Source organism: Otolemur garnettii, unplaced genomic scaffold, assembly GCF_000181295.1.
Source record: "Otolemur garnettii isolate 467f Iridium unplaced genomic scaffold, OtoGar3 scaffold00166, whole genome shotgun sequence".
Taxonomy (NCBI): Eukaryota; Metazoa; Chordata; class Mammalia; order Primates; family Galagidae; genus Otolemur; species Otolemur garnettii.
In genome coordinates, this window is record NW_003852561.1 from 2,980,478 (window position 1) to 2,999,241 (window position 18,764).

An 18,764-nucleotide genomic window follows, 5' to 3' on the forward strand; every position below is an offset into this window, starting at 1 on the left:
GCCCAGGAGTTGGAGGTTGCTGTGAGCTGTAATGCCATGGCACTCTGCCCAGGGGGACAGCTTTAGGCACTGTCTCAAAAAAAAAAAAAAGAAAGCATATAGTTATACCATGGTTAAATGAATATTTTAGGCCCACTACTGAGATCAACTGCTCAGAAAAAAGATTCATTTCAAAACAGTACTGCTCACTGACAATGCACCTGGTCATCCAGCAGCTCAGGTAGAGATGTACAAGAATCATTCTACATCCATGTAAAACAAGGTGTTGCTTCAACATTCGAGCCTCATTATTTAACAAATACATTTCTCTGATGGATCCGGCAAGGTAAATGTATAAACCTTCTATTAATAGAAAGGAGTCGGGTGCCAGCCACATACACCGAGGCTGGCGGGTTCAAACCCAGCCCAGGCCAGCTAAAACACAATGACAACTGCAACAACAACAATAACAAAAAATAGCCAGGCATTGTGGTGGGTGCCTATGGTCCCAGCTACTCGGGAAGCTGAGGCAAGAGAATCGCCTAAGCCCAAGAGGTTGCTGTGAGCTGTGACACCATGGCATTCTACCACGGCAACAAAGTGAGACTCTGTCTCTTTAAGAAAGAAAAAAAAAGTCACCACTCTAGATGCCATTAAAGAACATTCATCATTCATGATTCAGAGAAAGAGGTTAAAATATCAACATTAACAGGAGTTTGGAAGCTCATTCCCACTATTCTGGGTGACAGGGATTCAAGACTTCAGTGGAGGAATTAGCAGCAGATGTGTTAGAAATAACAAGAGAACTAGAAGTGGAGCCTGAATATGTGACCAAATTGCTGCAATCTTGTGATAAAACTAGTAACTGAGGAGTTGCTTCTCATGGATGAGCAAAGAAAGGGATTTCATGAGATGAAATCTACTGGTAAAGATGCTGTGAACACTGTTGAAAAGACAAAAGATTTCAAACAGTACATAAACTTAGTTGAAGGAGTGACAGGGTTTCAGAGAATTGACTCCCATTTTGAGTTTTACTGTGGAAAAAATGCTATCAAACAGCACTGTATACTACCAAAAACAAAAAGAAAACTTTGTGAAAGGATGAGTCAATCAATGTGGCGAACTTTTTTTTTTTTTTTTTTGATATAGAGAAAGAGTTTTACCCTGTCACCCTGGGTACCATCACAACTCACAGAAACCTCAAATTCCTGGGATCAAGCAACCACTCTGCCTCAGTCCCCAAGCAGCTAGGTCTACAGGCATGCACTACAATGCCTGGATAACTTTTCTGTTTTTAGTAAAGACAGGGTCTCACTCTTATTCAGGCTGGAACTCCTGCTCTCAGGCGATCTGCTGGCCTTGGCCTCCCAGTGTGCTAGGATTACAGGCGTGAGCCACTGCCCAGCCTTCTTGCCATTCATAAAATGCATTTAATTTACCACATTGCTTATTCTCAGTTTTCTCCTCCGCAGAGTAGAAACTCCTTGAGGGAAGCCCAGTTTCCAATCTCGCCTAAGTAAGTCTGAGTGGAATGCCCTGTGGAATCCCTCACATGTTGAATGAGACAGGCAGTTTCAGCATAACTCTGAGCTTTCCTAACTTCACAAACCTTTGCAGACATTGTGACCTTGTTTGAAATGCCCTCCCAATCACAAATTCTTTCAAAGCTTTGCCCTGAGCTGGGTGTGGTGGCTCAAGTCAGTAATCTTCTCACTGTGGAGGCCAAGGTGGGCAGACTGCTTGAGCTCAGGAGTTTGGGACCAGCTTAAGCAAAAGCGAGACACCATCTCTACTAAAAATAGAAACATTAGCCAAGAGCAGTGGTGGGTGCTATAGTCCCAGTTACCTGGGAGGCTGAGGCAAGTGGATCATCTGAGCCCAGGAGTTTGAGTTTGCAGTGAGGCATGCTAACTCCACTGCACTCTTCCTGGGGCACAGAGTGAGATGCAGTCTTAATAAAACAACAACTAAAACCAATTTTGCCCTGGCCTATTTTGAATGCCATTTCTTTATGAAGGCTTTCCCTCTGCAACCCACCTAGATATGAACTCTCCCTTCTATTAAAGAGGGTGTATTTTATACTTTTCTTATGGAACTGATTTCCTTACACCTTGTATTCTAGGTATCTGGGCATTACTCTCATCTCGCACCTCTCTTGCCTCTCACCTACAGGAATCTAAACACCTTCGTAAGGTCAATGCCTCCCCGAGCCTCGCCACTCCCGGGGCTGTGCTGGGTAGAGTACTGAACTGTTCAACTAGTGGCAAAAATGATGGAAACAGAGACAGAAATAATCATTATCACAAAAGTTTTAAAAAATCCTAGAAGAGAGTACACAAAACAGGATGCAGGCACAAATAACAGCGTATGCTGAATCCATTTGTGACCACTTGGCTTGTTTGTCCCCATCACATGGGTTTCATTTTGCTAGAACTACAGAAGACTCAGACAAAAAGTAACGGCCTCCCAGCTGCTGTGTTCCCAAGTCTGTGGTTTTCCTATGATATAAACAAAAGATTCTGGAGTTATGGTCTCCGTTAATATCTGCTGGTGTGGGTCTGGGGGAGAAATGGAGGGTAGAGTGGCGGGGGGTGCGTCTGAGAGAAATCTACCTAATGAACCAACGGTTCATACAAGCAACACCTGGAGCGTTAACCCCCTTCCAACTGCTATTTTATTGGAAAAAAAAAAATTCCATTCTTCCTTTAGTAAATGTAAAAATTCTTTTACCAGCTGAATTCCAATCTAAAGTGTGTGGCAGTTCAGGAGAGATGGCAGCTGGAAAAGATCACATTCAGGATGTAGAGAACGCTTACCAGCAGCGAGGGGATAATCAGAGCCTGCAAAATGAATCCTCAGAGCCATGTTCCTCTAACAAAATGGATTAGCCTCAATTTGCATGCTCAGAGTGTCCTCCTAGAAATGCCGAGAGTACTAGAAATGCCTATCAGCCCCTGAGTGGTGAAAGGATCAGACTTTTGAACAGAAACTGTGTTGATATCAGCTAGTTCAGGACTTGCCACTTGAGTTCATAAGACCCCAAAGCCCACGTTTTGGTTTTAATCCTATTTTTGTTAAATATTTACAATCTACTGCAAAACCAAATTCAGACCAAACGTCTGCTTACACAACCTTGTGACACAGCCACTCCTCCTGACAGGAGGGAAAAAGATGTATTTATTGAGCACGTGTCATGTGACTGGCGTCAGCCCAGTCAGTCACTTTCTTCATGTCCTGCCCTCATAACTATGGCAGGCAGATATGTGGGCCCCAGGGAGGTAACTGGGCTCAGACAGGTTAAGTCAGTTGCTTGGCATCCCCAAAGGAGAACCTGGAAGAGTTAGCTCTGTCTCACTCCAAAGTCAGTGTTCTTTCCCCGGCACTGTGACTCTGGCCAGGATGCCCCAGAGAAGTTCTTTCTCCAGAATTTACAAGAACGTTACAAGAGTCTATGACTCGAGAATAGGTGTTGGCAAAATTTTCTGTAAAGGGCTAGAAAGTAAATATTTTACTTTTTTAAAAAATTCAGTTTGTGGGCTATCTGGCCTCTGTTTTAATTACTCAGTTCCACCACTGCCGTACAAAAGCACCCACAGATGATATGTAAATGAATTAACATTCTGTGTTCTGATAAAACTTTACAAAAACAGGCAGTGGGCCAGATTTAGTCAACCAACTATAGTTTGCCAACCCCAGCTCCAGAAGGTGGGCAGCTTCATGTTATTCAGTCTTAGAAATTATAAAGAATTGCCTATTTCCAGCTAATTCAACATACATGAGAGTCTTCTACATTCAAGGCAATATGAAAGAGAAAGAATAGTATAAGATGTGGTTCATGCACTTAAGGAACTTATATTCTTTTGGGAGGAAGAAAAGGCACAGACACATAAAATCCAAAAATAGCAACACAAGATAGAACCTAGGAAGTGCCAAAGGAGGGGACTTGAGGGCCAAGAGCTGGCTGATGGGCCACCATAATGTTAGAAAACCAGATCAAATAATCTTCAACTGGCCCCAGAGCTCAGAAAGTCGGAAAAACCTCTCAGTGGGCAAGAATGAAGAATGAATCAGAAGTTTCAGCCTTAGGCACTAACACAAACACCCATTCTGGCCAGACCACACGAAGGTTTTTAGGCATGTGTCAGATGCTAATCAAAGACAACATCTCCTTTATACTCAGCATACACATTTTCTTCCTGTCTCATTCTAAAAGGACAAGCAATTTGACCTCAGATGCAAGATAAACTGAGTGCTCTGGGGACCCCAGGAGGTCTTTCCATTCTCTTGTCAGCTGGTACTGTAAGCACTGAAGACCTGAAGAAGCTACAGGTGGAAGTCTAGCTCAGGCCACGCGTAGAAGTCTGGCAAGCAGACGTTTCTCAAAATCTTACCTTGCTCATGGCAGTCAGGGCAGGGTCACAGGCGGCATCCAGATCCTGAACCAAAAGCTGAATACTGCTGGAGATGACACTGCAGAGCAAACAAATTATTGTGGTCACGACTTAACACACGACTGCTTACATAACTAACACAGCCCTTCACAAATGTATAAAAATTAGGTTCATCATTTCATCAGAAAATCTCAAGCTTTAATTAATGATGATGGAGGAGAAGTGTGGCTCCTTCTTGACCTGGTCTTTTTTATTTCTTTTGAGACAGAGTCTCAAGCTGTCACCTTGAGAATGCTGTGGCATCATCAATTCACAGCAACCTCCAATTCTTGGGCTCAAGCAATCCTCTTGCCTCAGTTTTTTTCTATCTTTAGTAGAGACAAGGTCTCGATTCTTGCTCAGGCTGGTATTGAACTCATAAGCTCAAGCAATCCACCTGCCTCGGCCTCCCAGAGTGCTAGGATTATAGGCATGAACCACCATGCCTGGCCTTCTTGTCCTGGTCTCATCTGGGTGGGTCCTGTACCATCAGGACATGGAATTTCATAGTTAGTCTCCCTAATCACCACCAACCAGGGCCCTTCTTCACGCTGTCCTCTAAAAGTACCTGTTTCCCAAAAACATTTAATTTAGAACTGAAGGGGAAAGAAAGCTAAGAAAGGGGGAAGAAATAAGCTAAGAAGAGAATTTTGATTTTTCCTCAATAAGTGGTTAGTGTGAAACCTGAGGCTTGGCCCATGCCTATGTCATTTAATGGCAGTGGAATTTAAACTGACCACAACGAAAATATTATAAGGTAATACGTGTAACAGGGGAAGAATAGTCCAAGAAGGCTTTATTGTTTGAACTTCTTGGACAGACCTCCCTTGCCCGTTAAAGACACACACACAAGCATGTGCACACGCACGCACACATTTTTATATCCCCAATGGCTAAAGCTAGGCCATGTATGCCATATATTCTAAAACCCCGAAAGTGGGCCTGACTCTCTGAGGATTTAGGTCGGGACAGATCAGGGATGGACAAGGGACAATTTCTTCTGCTTGGTTTTTCTAGATAGTGCAACAACGAAGAGGCTGTAAGCTAAAAGGATGATGGCATCAATTCTAATGCTGCTTCTTAGCAACCAGTGAAGAATAATTCTGATCCAACAGAAGGCCCTAGAACCCTCTTAGGCCATGTAGTGATCTGCCACTTTGTTAAGAAGAAAGGGCAGGCTTTGAGCAAATACACGTGCAAGGTACGTACGTGCTGAAGGTATCCATTTCTCCGGTCAGATTGATTCGTTCGGTCAGACTTACATCAACTTTTTCTTTGAGTTTTTCTTCTAGCTGTTAGAAAACGAGAGAAACAGCAACACAGTTAATGATTATCCAAAAGAATATGGTAATAATAATAGTTAACATTTATTGAGTTTGATGATACAGGTGCAATTCTAGACACACGTGATGCATTGACTCATTTAGTTCTCCTAACCCTATGAGGAAGGTTCCATTAATATCCCCATTTTACAGATGGGAAAATGGAGGTGCCTACCCAAGATAGTCAAACTTCCTTCAACCTGGATCCTTTACCACCGTGCTGTACTTATTTCTTATGACACGTTTATAATTCATATCATTATATTTGAAAAGATTCTAATTTTTTTTTGCCTCCCTTTCAGCAATGTGGAAAAAGAAGACTCTAATTTTAAGATAGTTACTATACCATAAACTGCAGACTTGCCCATCAACACTGTAAACCTTTGGTGGTAAGTGGCAGTCAAACCAGTTAAAACATGGTGTGCAGCCAGGAGCAGTGGCTCACGCCTGTAATCCTAACACTCTGGGAGGCCAAAGGGGTGATCCCTTGAGCTCACAAGTTCGAGATCCAGCCTGAGCAACAGTGAGACCCTAATCACTACTAAAAATGGAAAATTCAGGCAAGAGGATCACTTGAACTCAAGAGTTTGAGGTTGCTGCGAGCTATGATATCAGAGCACTCTACCAAGGGTGACAAAGTGAGACTCTGTCTCAAAAAAAATGGAGGGGGGGCTACTATGGGCCCAGCACTTTGTTAACATCCCTGCTTTCATGACCCTGCAGTCTGGGATAGAAACAACTCAATGTCCTCCTACAGCCTCAAAGAAAAATACAATTGGACCAGAAATTGTCAATACCCAAAAACATCCCCGGGAACTGATTAATCTGGCACTCCTAAACCTATTACACAAACTCTAAGGATAATTAATGTTTTGTCTTACATTTTAAAAATGCTCTTAGGGGTGTGAAAATTAGTGCAACCTTTTCAGAAGGCAACTTATTAAGAAACCAAAGACTTAAATATATACAATCTTTAAATCACCAACTCACATCCAGAAATGTACTTCAATGAAATAAGAATAATGTACAAAGATATACAAATAGTCTATGTGGCATTCATTAATTCAACCAATATTCACCTAAAGTCTACTTTGTCCACACTGCATAGCAGAATAAGGGAGAGAACAAAAGAATGAAGACCGTGTTCTCGGAAGGCTCACACTCCAGTGCTGTTTCATATAACTGAGAAACTGGAGACAATGTACAGGTAGCTCTACAAAGTATCCACGGAACATATTACGGCATAGGCTACTAAGGCTTAAACTCTTCGGAGGCTTCTTCCCATGACAATGAAAAGAAAATCCAGACCTCTACCCATAATCTGGCCTTGTCTTCCTACTTTCTTCTGCCTTGCCTGCTAGGCAAGTCTCCGGGACGCCCCAGGGTCTCCTCCTCTCCCTAAGCTGCTCATCCTCCTAACCAGCTCCCTCCCTTCCCAACCCTTCCAGCCTCCTTCCCAACACTTGGGGCTATGCTTCGGCAGGCAACTCCTTACGCTAACACAACTACATCTGTTCCCTTCCTAATACCGCAAAAGTGAAGCTACATCTTGGCTGGCTTATTTATTTATTATCTGACTCCCCTATTAGTTCTAAGTTCCATGCCAGAAAGAAACATGTTTACTCCATTCACCACTGTTAATTAACACTGATAATTAACCTGGCACTTAATAAGTGCTTAATAAAGATCTCTTGAAAGAATGAATGGAACATACCATGCGGGTGTTAAAAAGGCTGAGGTAATGCTGACATAGAAAGATGCCCACGATTCAGGTGAAAACAAAACAATGTTGCTTTGTTGCAGGAACAGTATGGGCATATTTTTATTTAAAAAGACACAACAAAAGATGTTTGGGAGGGTACACATTTTTAAACAGATTAACAGTCATTATTCTAAGGGGTGAGATGATGGGGAATTTTTATCCCTTACATATGTTTCTCTAATATTTGAAACTTAAGAGTACCTATGACTCACACTATTTTACAGGGAAAACTTCAAACATTTACAAAAATACTGTACAATGTATCAAACCAGAGTCACCAACTGCTGTTACATGGCTAGTCTTATTTTGTTTATACTCTCACCTATTCTCCCAGGCCTTGACTTATTTTTAAGCAAATGCTAGTAGACATTCTATCTTTCATCTGTACATGTTTCAATGCGTATCTCTGAAAGATAAGTACTCCTAAAAAGATCATAACCACAATAGTATTACCACACCTAAAAAAATTAACAATAATTCCTTTAATATCAATCATCACATATCTAGTCAGTGATCACATTTCCCTCATTGTCTTACTTTTCTTTTTTTTTGAGACAGGGTCTTGCTCTGTCATCTGGGCTAGAGTGCAGTGGTGGTGTCGGTGTCGTAGCTCACAGCAACCTCAAATTCCTGGGCTCAAGCTTACTGAGTAGCTGGGACTCCTTGTTGGTTAATTTTTAAATATTTTGTAGAGCCGAGGTCATCTTATGCTGCCTAGGCCAGTCTTAAACTCCTATGCTCAAGTGATCCTTCTGCTTTGGCCTCCTAAAGTGCAAGGATTTCATGTATGAGCCACTGTACTTCGCTTTTTTTTTTTTTTTAAATATTTTAATTATTATTATTTTTTTTTTTTGCAGTTTTTTTTTGGCTGGGGCTGGGTTTGAACCCACCACCTCCGGCATATGGGGCTGGCGCCTACTCCTTTGAACCACAGGTGCTGCCTTTGGCTTGTCTTATGTTTAAAAAAATAGTTTGTTGTTGGGTGGTGCCTGTGGCTCATGGGTAGCGTGCCGGCCCCATATACCAAGGGTGGTGGATACGAATCCGGCCCTGGCCAAACTGCAACAAAAAATAGCCGGGTGTTGTGGTGGGTGCCTGTAGTCCCAGCTACTTGGGAGGCTGAGGCAAGAGAATTACCTAAGCCCAGGAGTTGGATGTTGCTGTGAGCTATGATACCACTGCACTCTACCAAGGGTGACATGGTGAGACTCTGTTTCAAAAAAAAAAAAAAAACAAAAAAAATAGTTTGTTTTAGATTCAAAACCTGATAACTTCTTATACCTAGACTATTTCGTCCCTAAAATTAAGATGTTTTTGCATGTTTCATTAGGTGGGTTATAGTGCTTTCATTAAAAAAAGTTTTTAAGCATGTACAACAGTATAATTATAAAATATTTGGGCAATTAAAATTGACATAAAGATGATTAAGCATAGTTTATTCATTAAAAATAGTTTGTTTTAATGAGGACCCAGATAAAGACCATACTTGGCAATTGGTTGATATGTCTCCTAAGTCTCTTTTTAAAAAATGAGATATAATTAATTTTGTTTTGTTTTTTGAGACAGAGGCTCACTTTATCAACCTCAGTAGAGTGCTACAGTGTTGTAGCTCACAGGAACCTCAAACTCTTGGGTTTAAGTGATCTTCTTGCCTCAGCCTCCCAAGCTGGGACTACAGGTGCCTGGCACAACACCCAACTAGTTTTAAAGGCTGCATCTCATTCTTACTCAGGTTGGTCTTGAACGTCTAAGCTCAAGCAATCCACCTGCCTCAGCCTTCCAGAGTGTTAGGACTATAGGTGTTAGCTACTGTGCTCAGCCTTAAAAAATGCACAGATCTTTAGTGTGTAGTTGGATGAATTTTGACAGTCACATATACCTATGTAATTACCAATTATAACAAAATACAGAACATTTCCATGCCCCTAGAAAGTTCCCTCATGCTCCTTTGCCTCTTTCTAGTCAACTCCACCCTCATGCCCATGGTCTGATTTCTATCACCACAGATTGGGTTTGCCTGTACGGTGTTTGAATGCCATATACAGTAGTCTCCCTCTATCTGTGGTTTTGCTTTCCACAGCTGCACCTACCCAGGATCAACCATGGTCTAAAAACATTAAATGGAAAATTCCACAAATATGTCCAGTTATCCACTGGCCACTTGTTACTGCATAGGAAAAAACATAGTGTACCATATGCAGGATTCTGTACTACCTGCAATTTCAGGCATCCAGTGGGGGTCTTGGAATGTATCCTCCATGGATAAGGGGGGACTACTGTAAAGGGAATCATACGGTATGTATTCTTTGATGTTTGGCTTTTTCTATTTAACATAACATTTCTGAAGTTCATCCATTTCACTGTGTATATCAGTAGTTGAGTAGTATTACTGATTGTCTGGCTATAACACAATCTGTTTATCTGTTTTCCTGGTGAGGGACACTTAGATTGCTTCTAATTTGGGGTTGTTCTGAATGGGGCTATTATAAACATTCTTGTCTATAACTTTTTGTGGTGTGTTTTCATTTATCTTGGGAAAATCTCTGGGAATTAAATTCTCAGGTCAGGCTCAGCTCAGTGAGTAGGGCACTGGCCACAGGCTGGTGGGTTTGAACCCAGCCCAGGCCAGCAAAATAACGACAACTGCAGCAAAACTCCCACCCAAAAAAAATAGTCAGGTGTTGTGGCGGGTGCCTGTAGTCTCAGCTACTTGGGAGGCAGAGGCAAGAGAATCGCTTAAGCCCAAGTGTTTGAGGTTGCTCTGAGCTGTGATGCTATGGCACTCTACTGAGGGTGACATAGTAAGACTCTCAAAAAAAAAAATTCCTAGGTCAGGTTATAAGGTGTTTTAAGAAACTGTCCAACTCAGGTGGCTCCTGTGGCTCAGGGAGTAGGGCACCATATACCAAGGGTGGTGGGTTCAAACCTGGGCCTGGCCAATCTGCAACAAAAAAAATAGCCGGGTGTTGTGGCGGGCACCTGTAGTTCCAGCTATTCAGAAGGCTGAGGCAAGAGAATCACCTAAGTCCAAGAGCTGGAGGTTGCTGTGAGCTGTGACGCCACGGCACTCCACTGAGGGTGACAAAGTGAGACTCTGTCTCTAAAAAGTAACTGTCAAACTCCAAAATGGTTATATGTATGTATTATACCATTCACATTCCTGCCACCAGTATATAAGAATTCCAGTTGTTCTATATCTGTCCATATTCTTATTCTTTTTTACTTTACAGCCATTCTAATAGCTATAGCTCTCAGTATAATTTGTATTTCCCTGATGATTAATGATATTGAGCATCTTTGCCTTTGCTTAGTGGACATTTGTGTATCTTCCTTTGTGAAATGTCTGTTCTAGGCTTTTCCTCATTTTAAATTGGGTAGTTTGCCTTTTTATTTTTTGAGACAGAGTCTCAGAGTCTCATCCTACCCTGAGTAGAATGTGGTGGCATCCTAGCTCACAGCAACCTCAAACTCTTGGACTCAGGTGATACCCTTGTCTTAGTCTCCCAAGTAGCTGGGACTACAGGTGCCCGCCACAACAGGCTAGATTTTCTATTTTTAGTAGAGATGGGGTCTTGCTTTTGCTCAGGCTAGTTTGCCTTTTTTGATTATTAGGAGTTATTTATATATCCTGGATACAAAAGTCCTTTAATAGTTACATGTGATACAAATATTTTTTTAGTCTGTAGCAAATTTTACTTTTGATAAAAGCCAATTTATTGAACATTTTTTTCTTTTATAGGTAGTACTTCTTATATCTTTTTTTTTTTTTTTTTTTTGAGACAGAGACTCAAGCTGTCACCCTGGGTAGAGTACTATAGCATCACAGCTCACAGCAACCTCTAACTCCTGGGCTCAAGAGAGTCTCCTGCCTCCACCTCCCAAGTAGCTGGGATTACAGGTGCCTGCCATAAATGCCGGCTATTTTTTGGTTGCAGCCATCATTGTCGTTTGGCGGGCCCAGGCTGGATTCAAACCCGCCAGCTCAGGTGTATGTGGCTGGCACCTTAGCCGCTTGAGCCAGAGGTGCTAAGCCTACTTTTTATATCTTGACCAAGAAATCTTTGTTTACTCAAGGTTGTGGAGATCTTTTCCTGTGTTTTTCTTCCAGAAGTTTTATGAGTCTGGGCTTTAGATTTCAGTTTATGATCCACTTTGAATTTCTAGATAGAGTAAGGCAGAGGTTGATGTTGTTTTCCATATATATAATCATCGTCACCACATGATCACGAAAAGGTTTCCCTTTCCCTATTAACTGACTTGGCACCTTTGTGGAACATCAAATGACCATATATACTTGGGTCTATTTCTAGGTTCCTTATCCTGTCCCATTAATTTATTTGCCTATGATTACACCAACACAACGGTGTCTTGATTACCATAACTTTATAGTAAGTCTTGAATGCAGGCAGTGTATCCAACTTTTTTCTCCTTTTTCAAGATTGGTTACTAGACCCTTTGCATTTCTCTGTAAATTTTTCTTGCTTCTTTCTTTCAAAATAGCCCTCTGGAATTTTGGTAAGGGGCTGTGTTGAATCTATCATTTTAGAGAATGGACATCTTAACAACAAAGTCTTCCAATCCATGAACGTGGTATGCCTCTTTATTTATTCATATCTTTAATTTCACTCAGCAACATTTTGTACTTTCAGGTAGAGGTCTTATATGTCTAACTTAGTCTGTTTTGCGTTGCTATAATAGAATACACAAGACTGGGTAATTAATAAAGAAAAGAGATTTGGCTCATAGTTCTGTATGCTGGGAAGGTCAAGACTGGGCAACCACATCTGTGGCTCCTGGTTAGGGTTTCACGATGCATCTCACATGGTGAAGGAATGGAAGGGTAACAGGGTATGCATAAAAACAGCATAAGAGGCAGTCTCTATAACAACCCACTCTCATAGTAACTAATCCAGTCCCACAAAAAAACAGATTCATTTCCAAGAGAACTTACCCAGTCTTACAAGAAAAACATGCTAATCCATCTTAACAACCTAATCACCCCTTAAAGGCACCATTTCCCAACACTACCATGTTGATGACCAAACCTCAGTATGAGATTTGTGGGGATAAACCATATACAAACCATAGCAGTGTCTTTCTTTGAATTCACTTTTAGGTATCTGATACATTTTAGTCCATTTTGTGCTGTTACAACAGAATGCCACAGACTGGGTAATTTATAAAGAAAGGACATTTTTTCCTCGTAATTCTGGAGGCTGAGAAGTGCAGTATCAAGGTGCTAGCACCTGGGAGGGCCTTTTTACAATATCATCCCATGCCAGAAGCCCAGAGGGTGAGAGAGGGCAAGAGAGAGAAGAAGGGGGCCGAATTCATTCTTACATCAGAACCTATTTCTGTGAAGATGACTAACCCACTCCTGAGATAATTGCATTAACCTATTCTCTCATGACCTAATCACCTCATAAAGGTCCCATCTCTCAACACTGTTGCATTGAGGATTATGTTTCCAATAAATGAAATTTGGGAGACATATTCAAACTACAAAATGATGTTTTAAATTGCTATTATAAACAGTATTTAAAAATTTAAACTATACTTTTCAGAATAGTTTTACAGAAAAATTGAAAAGCTAGTTTAGATAGTTCCTATAAACTACTTATCCATTTCCCCATATTATTATTATTATTGTTGAGACAGAGTCTTACTATGTTGCCCTTGGCAAAGTGCCGTGGCATCACCACTCACAGCAACCTCAAACTCTTGGGCTTAAGCAATTCTCTTGCCTCAGCCCCCAGGTAGCTGGGACTACAGGGTCCAGCCACAATGCCGGCTATTTTTTATTGCAGTTGTCATTGCTGTTTAGCTGGCCCAGGCTGGATTCAAACCCTCCAGCCTCAGTGTATGTGGCTGGCACCATAACCACTGTGCTACAGGCACCAAGCCCATTTCCCCATATATTAATAGTCATATTTGTTACAATTAATGAACCAAAAAGAAAAACAATTAATGAACCAATACTGATATATTGACATTATTTTTTTAATTAATGAATTAATTTATTTTTATTTTTTATTTTTTATTTTTTTTGAAACAGAGTTCTACCCTGTGCCCTGCACAGAGTATAGTGGTGTTGTAACTCACTGCAACCTCAGACTCTGACTGTGGGCATCGTGCTGCCTCAGCCTCCAAGGCTGCTGGGATTACAGGTGCTCACCTGGCACCCAGCTGGGTTTTACCACTTTTTTCATGAGTCAGGGTCTCACTCTGGCTCAGACAAGCCTCAAACTCTTGAGCTCGAGCAATCCTCCCACCGCAGCCTCCCACAATGCTGGAATTACAGGCAAGAGCCACCGAGCCTGGCTTTTTAATTTATTTTATTTTTTTGAGACAGAGTCTCACTTTCTTGCCCTTGGTAGAGTTGCTGTGGCATTGTAGCTCACTGCAACCTCAAACTTAAGCAATTCTCTCGCCTTGGCCTCCCAAGCAGCTGGGACTACAGGCACCTGCCACAACACCTGGCTATTTTTTAGAAATGGGGTCTTGCTCTGGCTCAAGCTGGTCTCAAACTGGTGAGCTCAAGCAATCTACCTGCCTTGGCCTCCCAAATTCTGGGATTACAGGTGTGAGCCACTGTGCCTGGCCCTATGAGCATTGTTTTAAAAATTTTATTTTCTAATTCTTTGCTGCTCAGATTCTTAAGTCTCTATAGTTTCTCTATTTTTCTTCACCTCTCTGCAATTTTTTTCCTAAAGAAAACAGGTTTTTTGCCCTGTAGATTTTTCCACAGTTTGGATTTTGCTGGTTGCATCCATAGGTATTAACTGGCATTTTCCTCTGCCCCTTTTACTTCCTATAAATTGGTAGTTACTGTGTTTCTCCAAATATAAGACACTGTCTTATATTTATTTTTTCTCAAGAAGACACACTAGGGCTTATTTTCAGGGGATGTCTTCCTCTCCGTGCCAAAATGCATGGCTAGGATCTATCACTAGGTCTTATTATCAGGGTAGGGCTTATATTTAACAAATGCATAGAAATCCTGCTAGGACTTATTTTTTGGGTAGGTCTTATGTTGGGGGAAACACGGTAGATGTAAAAACCTTATCTGATTCAGGGTCTTTTTTTCCAGAAAAGTACTTCATTGATGGTATTATGTACTTCTATCAGGAGATACATAATGTTTGGTGTCTCTCTTTTTGTGATGTTAGCAGCCATTGATGCTCAAAGCCCAGATTCATTGTTCCATTAGGAAGTACAAAGAATGATACTCTCTTTTCTTCTTCATTATTAGCTCAACTTCTGCCATAAAGACATACTTCCCACTGTAAATGATTTGGTTGTCCTGAGGTACATATAACATAGAAAAGGCAGAGTAAGAACTTTCTTTTAATTATCAGTTTTAATTCATATCAGTGGTTACTCAGCATCTTCAAAAGCAATAAGTGAATTAAGAAAAATCACTATAACAAAATGGATTTAAACATAGTTGATGTTTTCAATCCATTGTAGTCAATATTCTCATGGATATAAACTGATATTGATATGTCCCATTTTGACATATGACATATGATATTTTTTAATAGCAACCCTAAGAGCCTAATGCAGGAGCCAATTAGGTTCTTAGGGTTGCTATTAAAAAATACAACAAATTTGTTGGTTTAAAAGAATAGAAGTTTATTCTCTCACAGTTCTGGAGGCTAGAAGTCTGAAATCAAAGTGTTGGCAGGGTTGCTCTCTTCTGGAGGTTCTGAGACTGTTCCATGCCTCTCTTCTAGCTGCTGGTGTTTGCTGGACAATTTCTGGCGTTCCTTGGCTAGTAGATGCATTGTCACTCTCATCTCTGCCTCTACTTCTACATGAAATTCTTCCCTTTGTCTTTGTGTATTAAATCTCTTCCTCTTCTAAGAACAACAGCCATTAGATAAGGGCCCATCCTAAGTCCAGGCTGATCTTATTTTGAGATAATTACATTGGCAAAGACCACATTTCCGAGTAAGGTCACATTTGTAAGTAATAGGGCCTAGGACTTGAACTTATTAGGGAGAGGGCACAATTAAACTCACTACAGTTTCTGAGTCTTTTGAGATGACACTAATGTTTCTGGCATTTTTCTTGGGTTTTGTATGACACAGTCTTCATTTTATGACCCACTGTAATTAGTTATGTCTATAGGAATTTCTAGTTCTTTTTAGTGAAAAGTGGTATTTAGAGATCATGATATAGGTGCTAAGAATGCATTTACTTTCATAATCAGTAAAAAAAAAATTCTTTAAATAAAAGTATCCATTCATACTTAAAGAATTTCTGAAGAATCTGTTCTAGAAAAATAATGCAAACTAGCCAGGTGCGGCAGCTCACGCCTATAATCCTAGCATTCTGGGAGGCCGAGGAGGGTAGACTGCTTGAGCTCACAAGTTCAAAACCAGCCTGAGCAAAAGTGAGACCCCATCTCTACTAAAAATAGAAAAACTGAGGCAAGAGGATCACTTGAGCCTGAGTTGGAGGTTGGAGGTTGCTGTGAGCTGTGACGCCACAGCATTCTACCCAGGGTAACAGCTTAAGACTGTCTCAAAAAATAAAAAAATATAATGCAAATCATTTAAGATGCTATATTCAGAACAACATTCTCTGTAAGATTATATATATAAAGCAGAATTTGAAGCAGCATAAACAATTATTAGAGATATTACTATATAATTTATGATATAGCCCCTTAATGGGATATTATATGGCCATAGACAATGGCTTAATGACAACATTTAGCAACAGGAAAAATGCTAACACTACAACACTAATAACAATAAAAGGATATATAAGGGAACAAAGATTACAATATATAGAACTATGTTTATGAAAAATGATTGAAAAACAATTCCCTAAATTTCTAATATGATTATCTGAGAGGGATGAGATTAAGATTGATTATTTTTTTTACTGTGGTTATTTTACTTTTAAAATGCTATATTTGTATGTAAGTTTATCTTTCTGCACACACACAGAGTAGGCAAACACATTTCTTTATCAAAGAACACTGGGACTCCTGCCTTGGAGGTACACACAGATACCGCTATCCAGTCCTAGGAGTGCTTGGGGCTGACCAGATAGCTGCCTCTGACTCCAAGGCCAAACTTTCACAGGTTGTTCCCTGTATAACTCAATGTGACCAGATGCCCAAAGAGAGTATGCTACTGTCTCTGCCTCTGGCTGGCTTACCCTCAGCTGTGGAGCTTCTGTGGGCATATTTCCTATTCGGCCTCTTATGTTCTCACTCTGGCGCAAAAAAGGTCCAAGGTATATTGTCTCAACTATCATTTATGATTGTCTTCCTATGATCTATTTAATAAATATGTGCAAATAATAAATACAAAGAGGGTATAAGAACAAATTCTTTCCCTCTTGGCCTTAGGTGACTCCCAGACCAAATGTGAAAAGGAACTTTTAATCCTACGTCTAAGGGTAAATAGAAAGTTATTCTCGGTCTTCCTTCTGCTAAATCAGTCTGCTGTTGCTGAACTACCGCCATTTAGAGGGCTCTAATAAAGGCATCATCCTTTCCTGCTTCCCAGCTCCTGAACGTCAGCATCACACACAATGGTTATTTGTTCGGGCAGATTAAGAATGCTACATAAATAGGAAACACATAGGCTACTAAAGTGGCTGAGGTCTGTAATCCTAGCACTCTGTGAACCCTAGGCGGTGGACTGCTTGAGCTCAGGAGCTTAAGACCAGCCTGTGCAAGAGTAAGATCCTGTCTCTACTAAAAATAGAAAAAATTAGCCAGGTGTTGTGGCAGATTCCTACAGTCCCAGCTACTTGGGAGGCTGAGGCAGGAGAATCACTAGAACCCAGGAGTTTGAGGTTGGTGTCAGCTATGATGCCACAGCACTCTAGCCTAGGGCAACTGAGTGAGACTCTGTCAAAAAAAAAAAAAAAATAGGAAGCACATAAAAACCCAAAAGATTTTGCTTTGCTATAGTAACACATCTGAGAATGGAATAAGTGCCAATGACTCACTACCATCAAAGGCTGGGCCCTAGTATCACCAAGTTTGTTACCTATTCTCTCATATGGGAGACAGTGTTACTGACCTACTTTCCAGAGGTCATCCCTTCTGAGTGGCTTACACAACTCCAGGGAGGAGACTAGTCATGCTTTTTTGCCCCATCTCCTTTCAAACAGGCCTGGGCAATCTTCTGGCTAGACAGTGAGTCTTCCTCTGTGGAAGGCCAACTGGTTTACCCAAGGTTATAGGTGGCCTGGTTAGGCTCATACTCTTACTTACTGAGCTACGTGGCCCAGATAGCTCAGGAAAAGCAGGTGGTGTGTGGGCAGCCAGGATGGCTCACCTGCTGGGTGGTGGCCAGACAGTACTCTGCCGTGCTCAGGATGCTGCAGATGAGGCAGAGTTCCTCCAGGGTGAACTTGGCCGCTTCTGAGCCCTCCTTTTCCTTGAGGAGGCTGCTGATGGTCAGCCCTCCACTGCTGGTTGTGGTTCTAAGGAACAGGAACAGGAACTAGTCAGACTAGCACTTCTAATTTGCTTCCTGAACTGGAAACTGCACATTTGAAGACAAAGAAAACGGGGAAGGAAAGGCTGGACAAAGCCCAAATAAAACCTCATACAATGAGGTTTTCCTACTGACCTCACCTTGACTATCATCTGTTTAGATTCTCTCACCATCAGAAATAGGAAGAGACAATTCCCAGAGTCAGCCGGTAATTAGTCATGTGAAGGGTGATAACCTGACACCCTCTGGGAAGGCTGCTGGGCCGCCTCTCCCTTCAGCTTGGCATTTCCTGGTATGCAGAACTCATCTAGGGTCAATCACAGCACGGAAGCTGGTTCCACAACCACTATTCTCAGTGAGGAAAAGTCTGCGCAGGAATTTACATGTGACTTGTGGAGGCGGACATTAAGTGAATGTTAAGACACAGCTCCTGCCCAAGGCCCTAATTGCCTCAAGAGACCAAAGAGCATTGCTCGGCCTCCTATGACTATAGTTGTTTGTGTGTGTGTGTGTGTGTGTGTGTGTGTGTGTGTGTGTGTGGGGGGGGGGGGGGTGGCCCTAGCTCCTGAGTGAGTTCTGAGGTAGTTTCATTACCCACTAGTATTTGGATGCTTTAGAATCCTCTCTTGGTTCTTTTCACCTTGCCCCCATTTCTTTGAATAGTTTCTTCAGTGAGAAAATCCCAACTGGGTGTGCCATTGTTTACTGTTGGGACACTTACTAATGTATATGAGAAAATGCCCATAGGATGAGGGTTAGTGAAAGTAGCAGTTATAACATGATAAACAGTACAGTCTAAATT

At 41.3% G+C, this 18,764-nt stretch overlaps 1 protein-coding gene across 1 annotated transcript in view; it reads right to left on the minus strand.

Annotated features, from left to right (window-relative positions):
- Positions 1–2,173: 2,173 nt before the first annotated feature.
- VPS53 (VPS53, GARP complex subunit) overlaps positions 2,174–18,764 on the minus strand; it is a 135,342-nt gene continuing 118,751 nt past the window's right edge. The window contains exons 15-18 of the mRNA XM_023519263.1: positions 17,801–17,948; positions 5,619–5,701; positions 4,371–4,449; positions 2,174–2,236 (exon numbers count right to left, since the gene is read on the minus strand). Coding sequence (XP_023375031.1) covers positions 2,174–2,236; positions 4,371–4,449; positions 5,619–5,701; positions 17,801–17,948 — 373 coding nt within the window. The remainder of the gene's footprint in view (positions 2,237–4,370; positions 4,450–5,618; positions 5,702–17,800; positions 17,949–18,764) is intronic.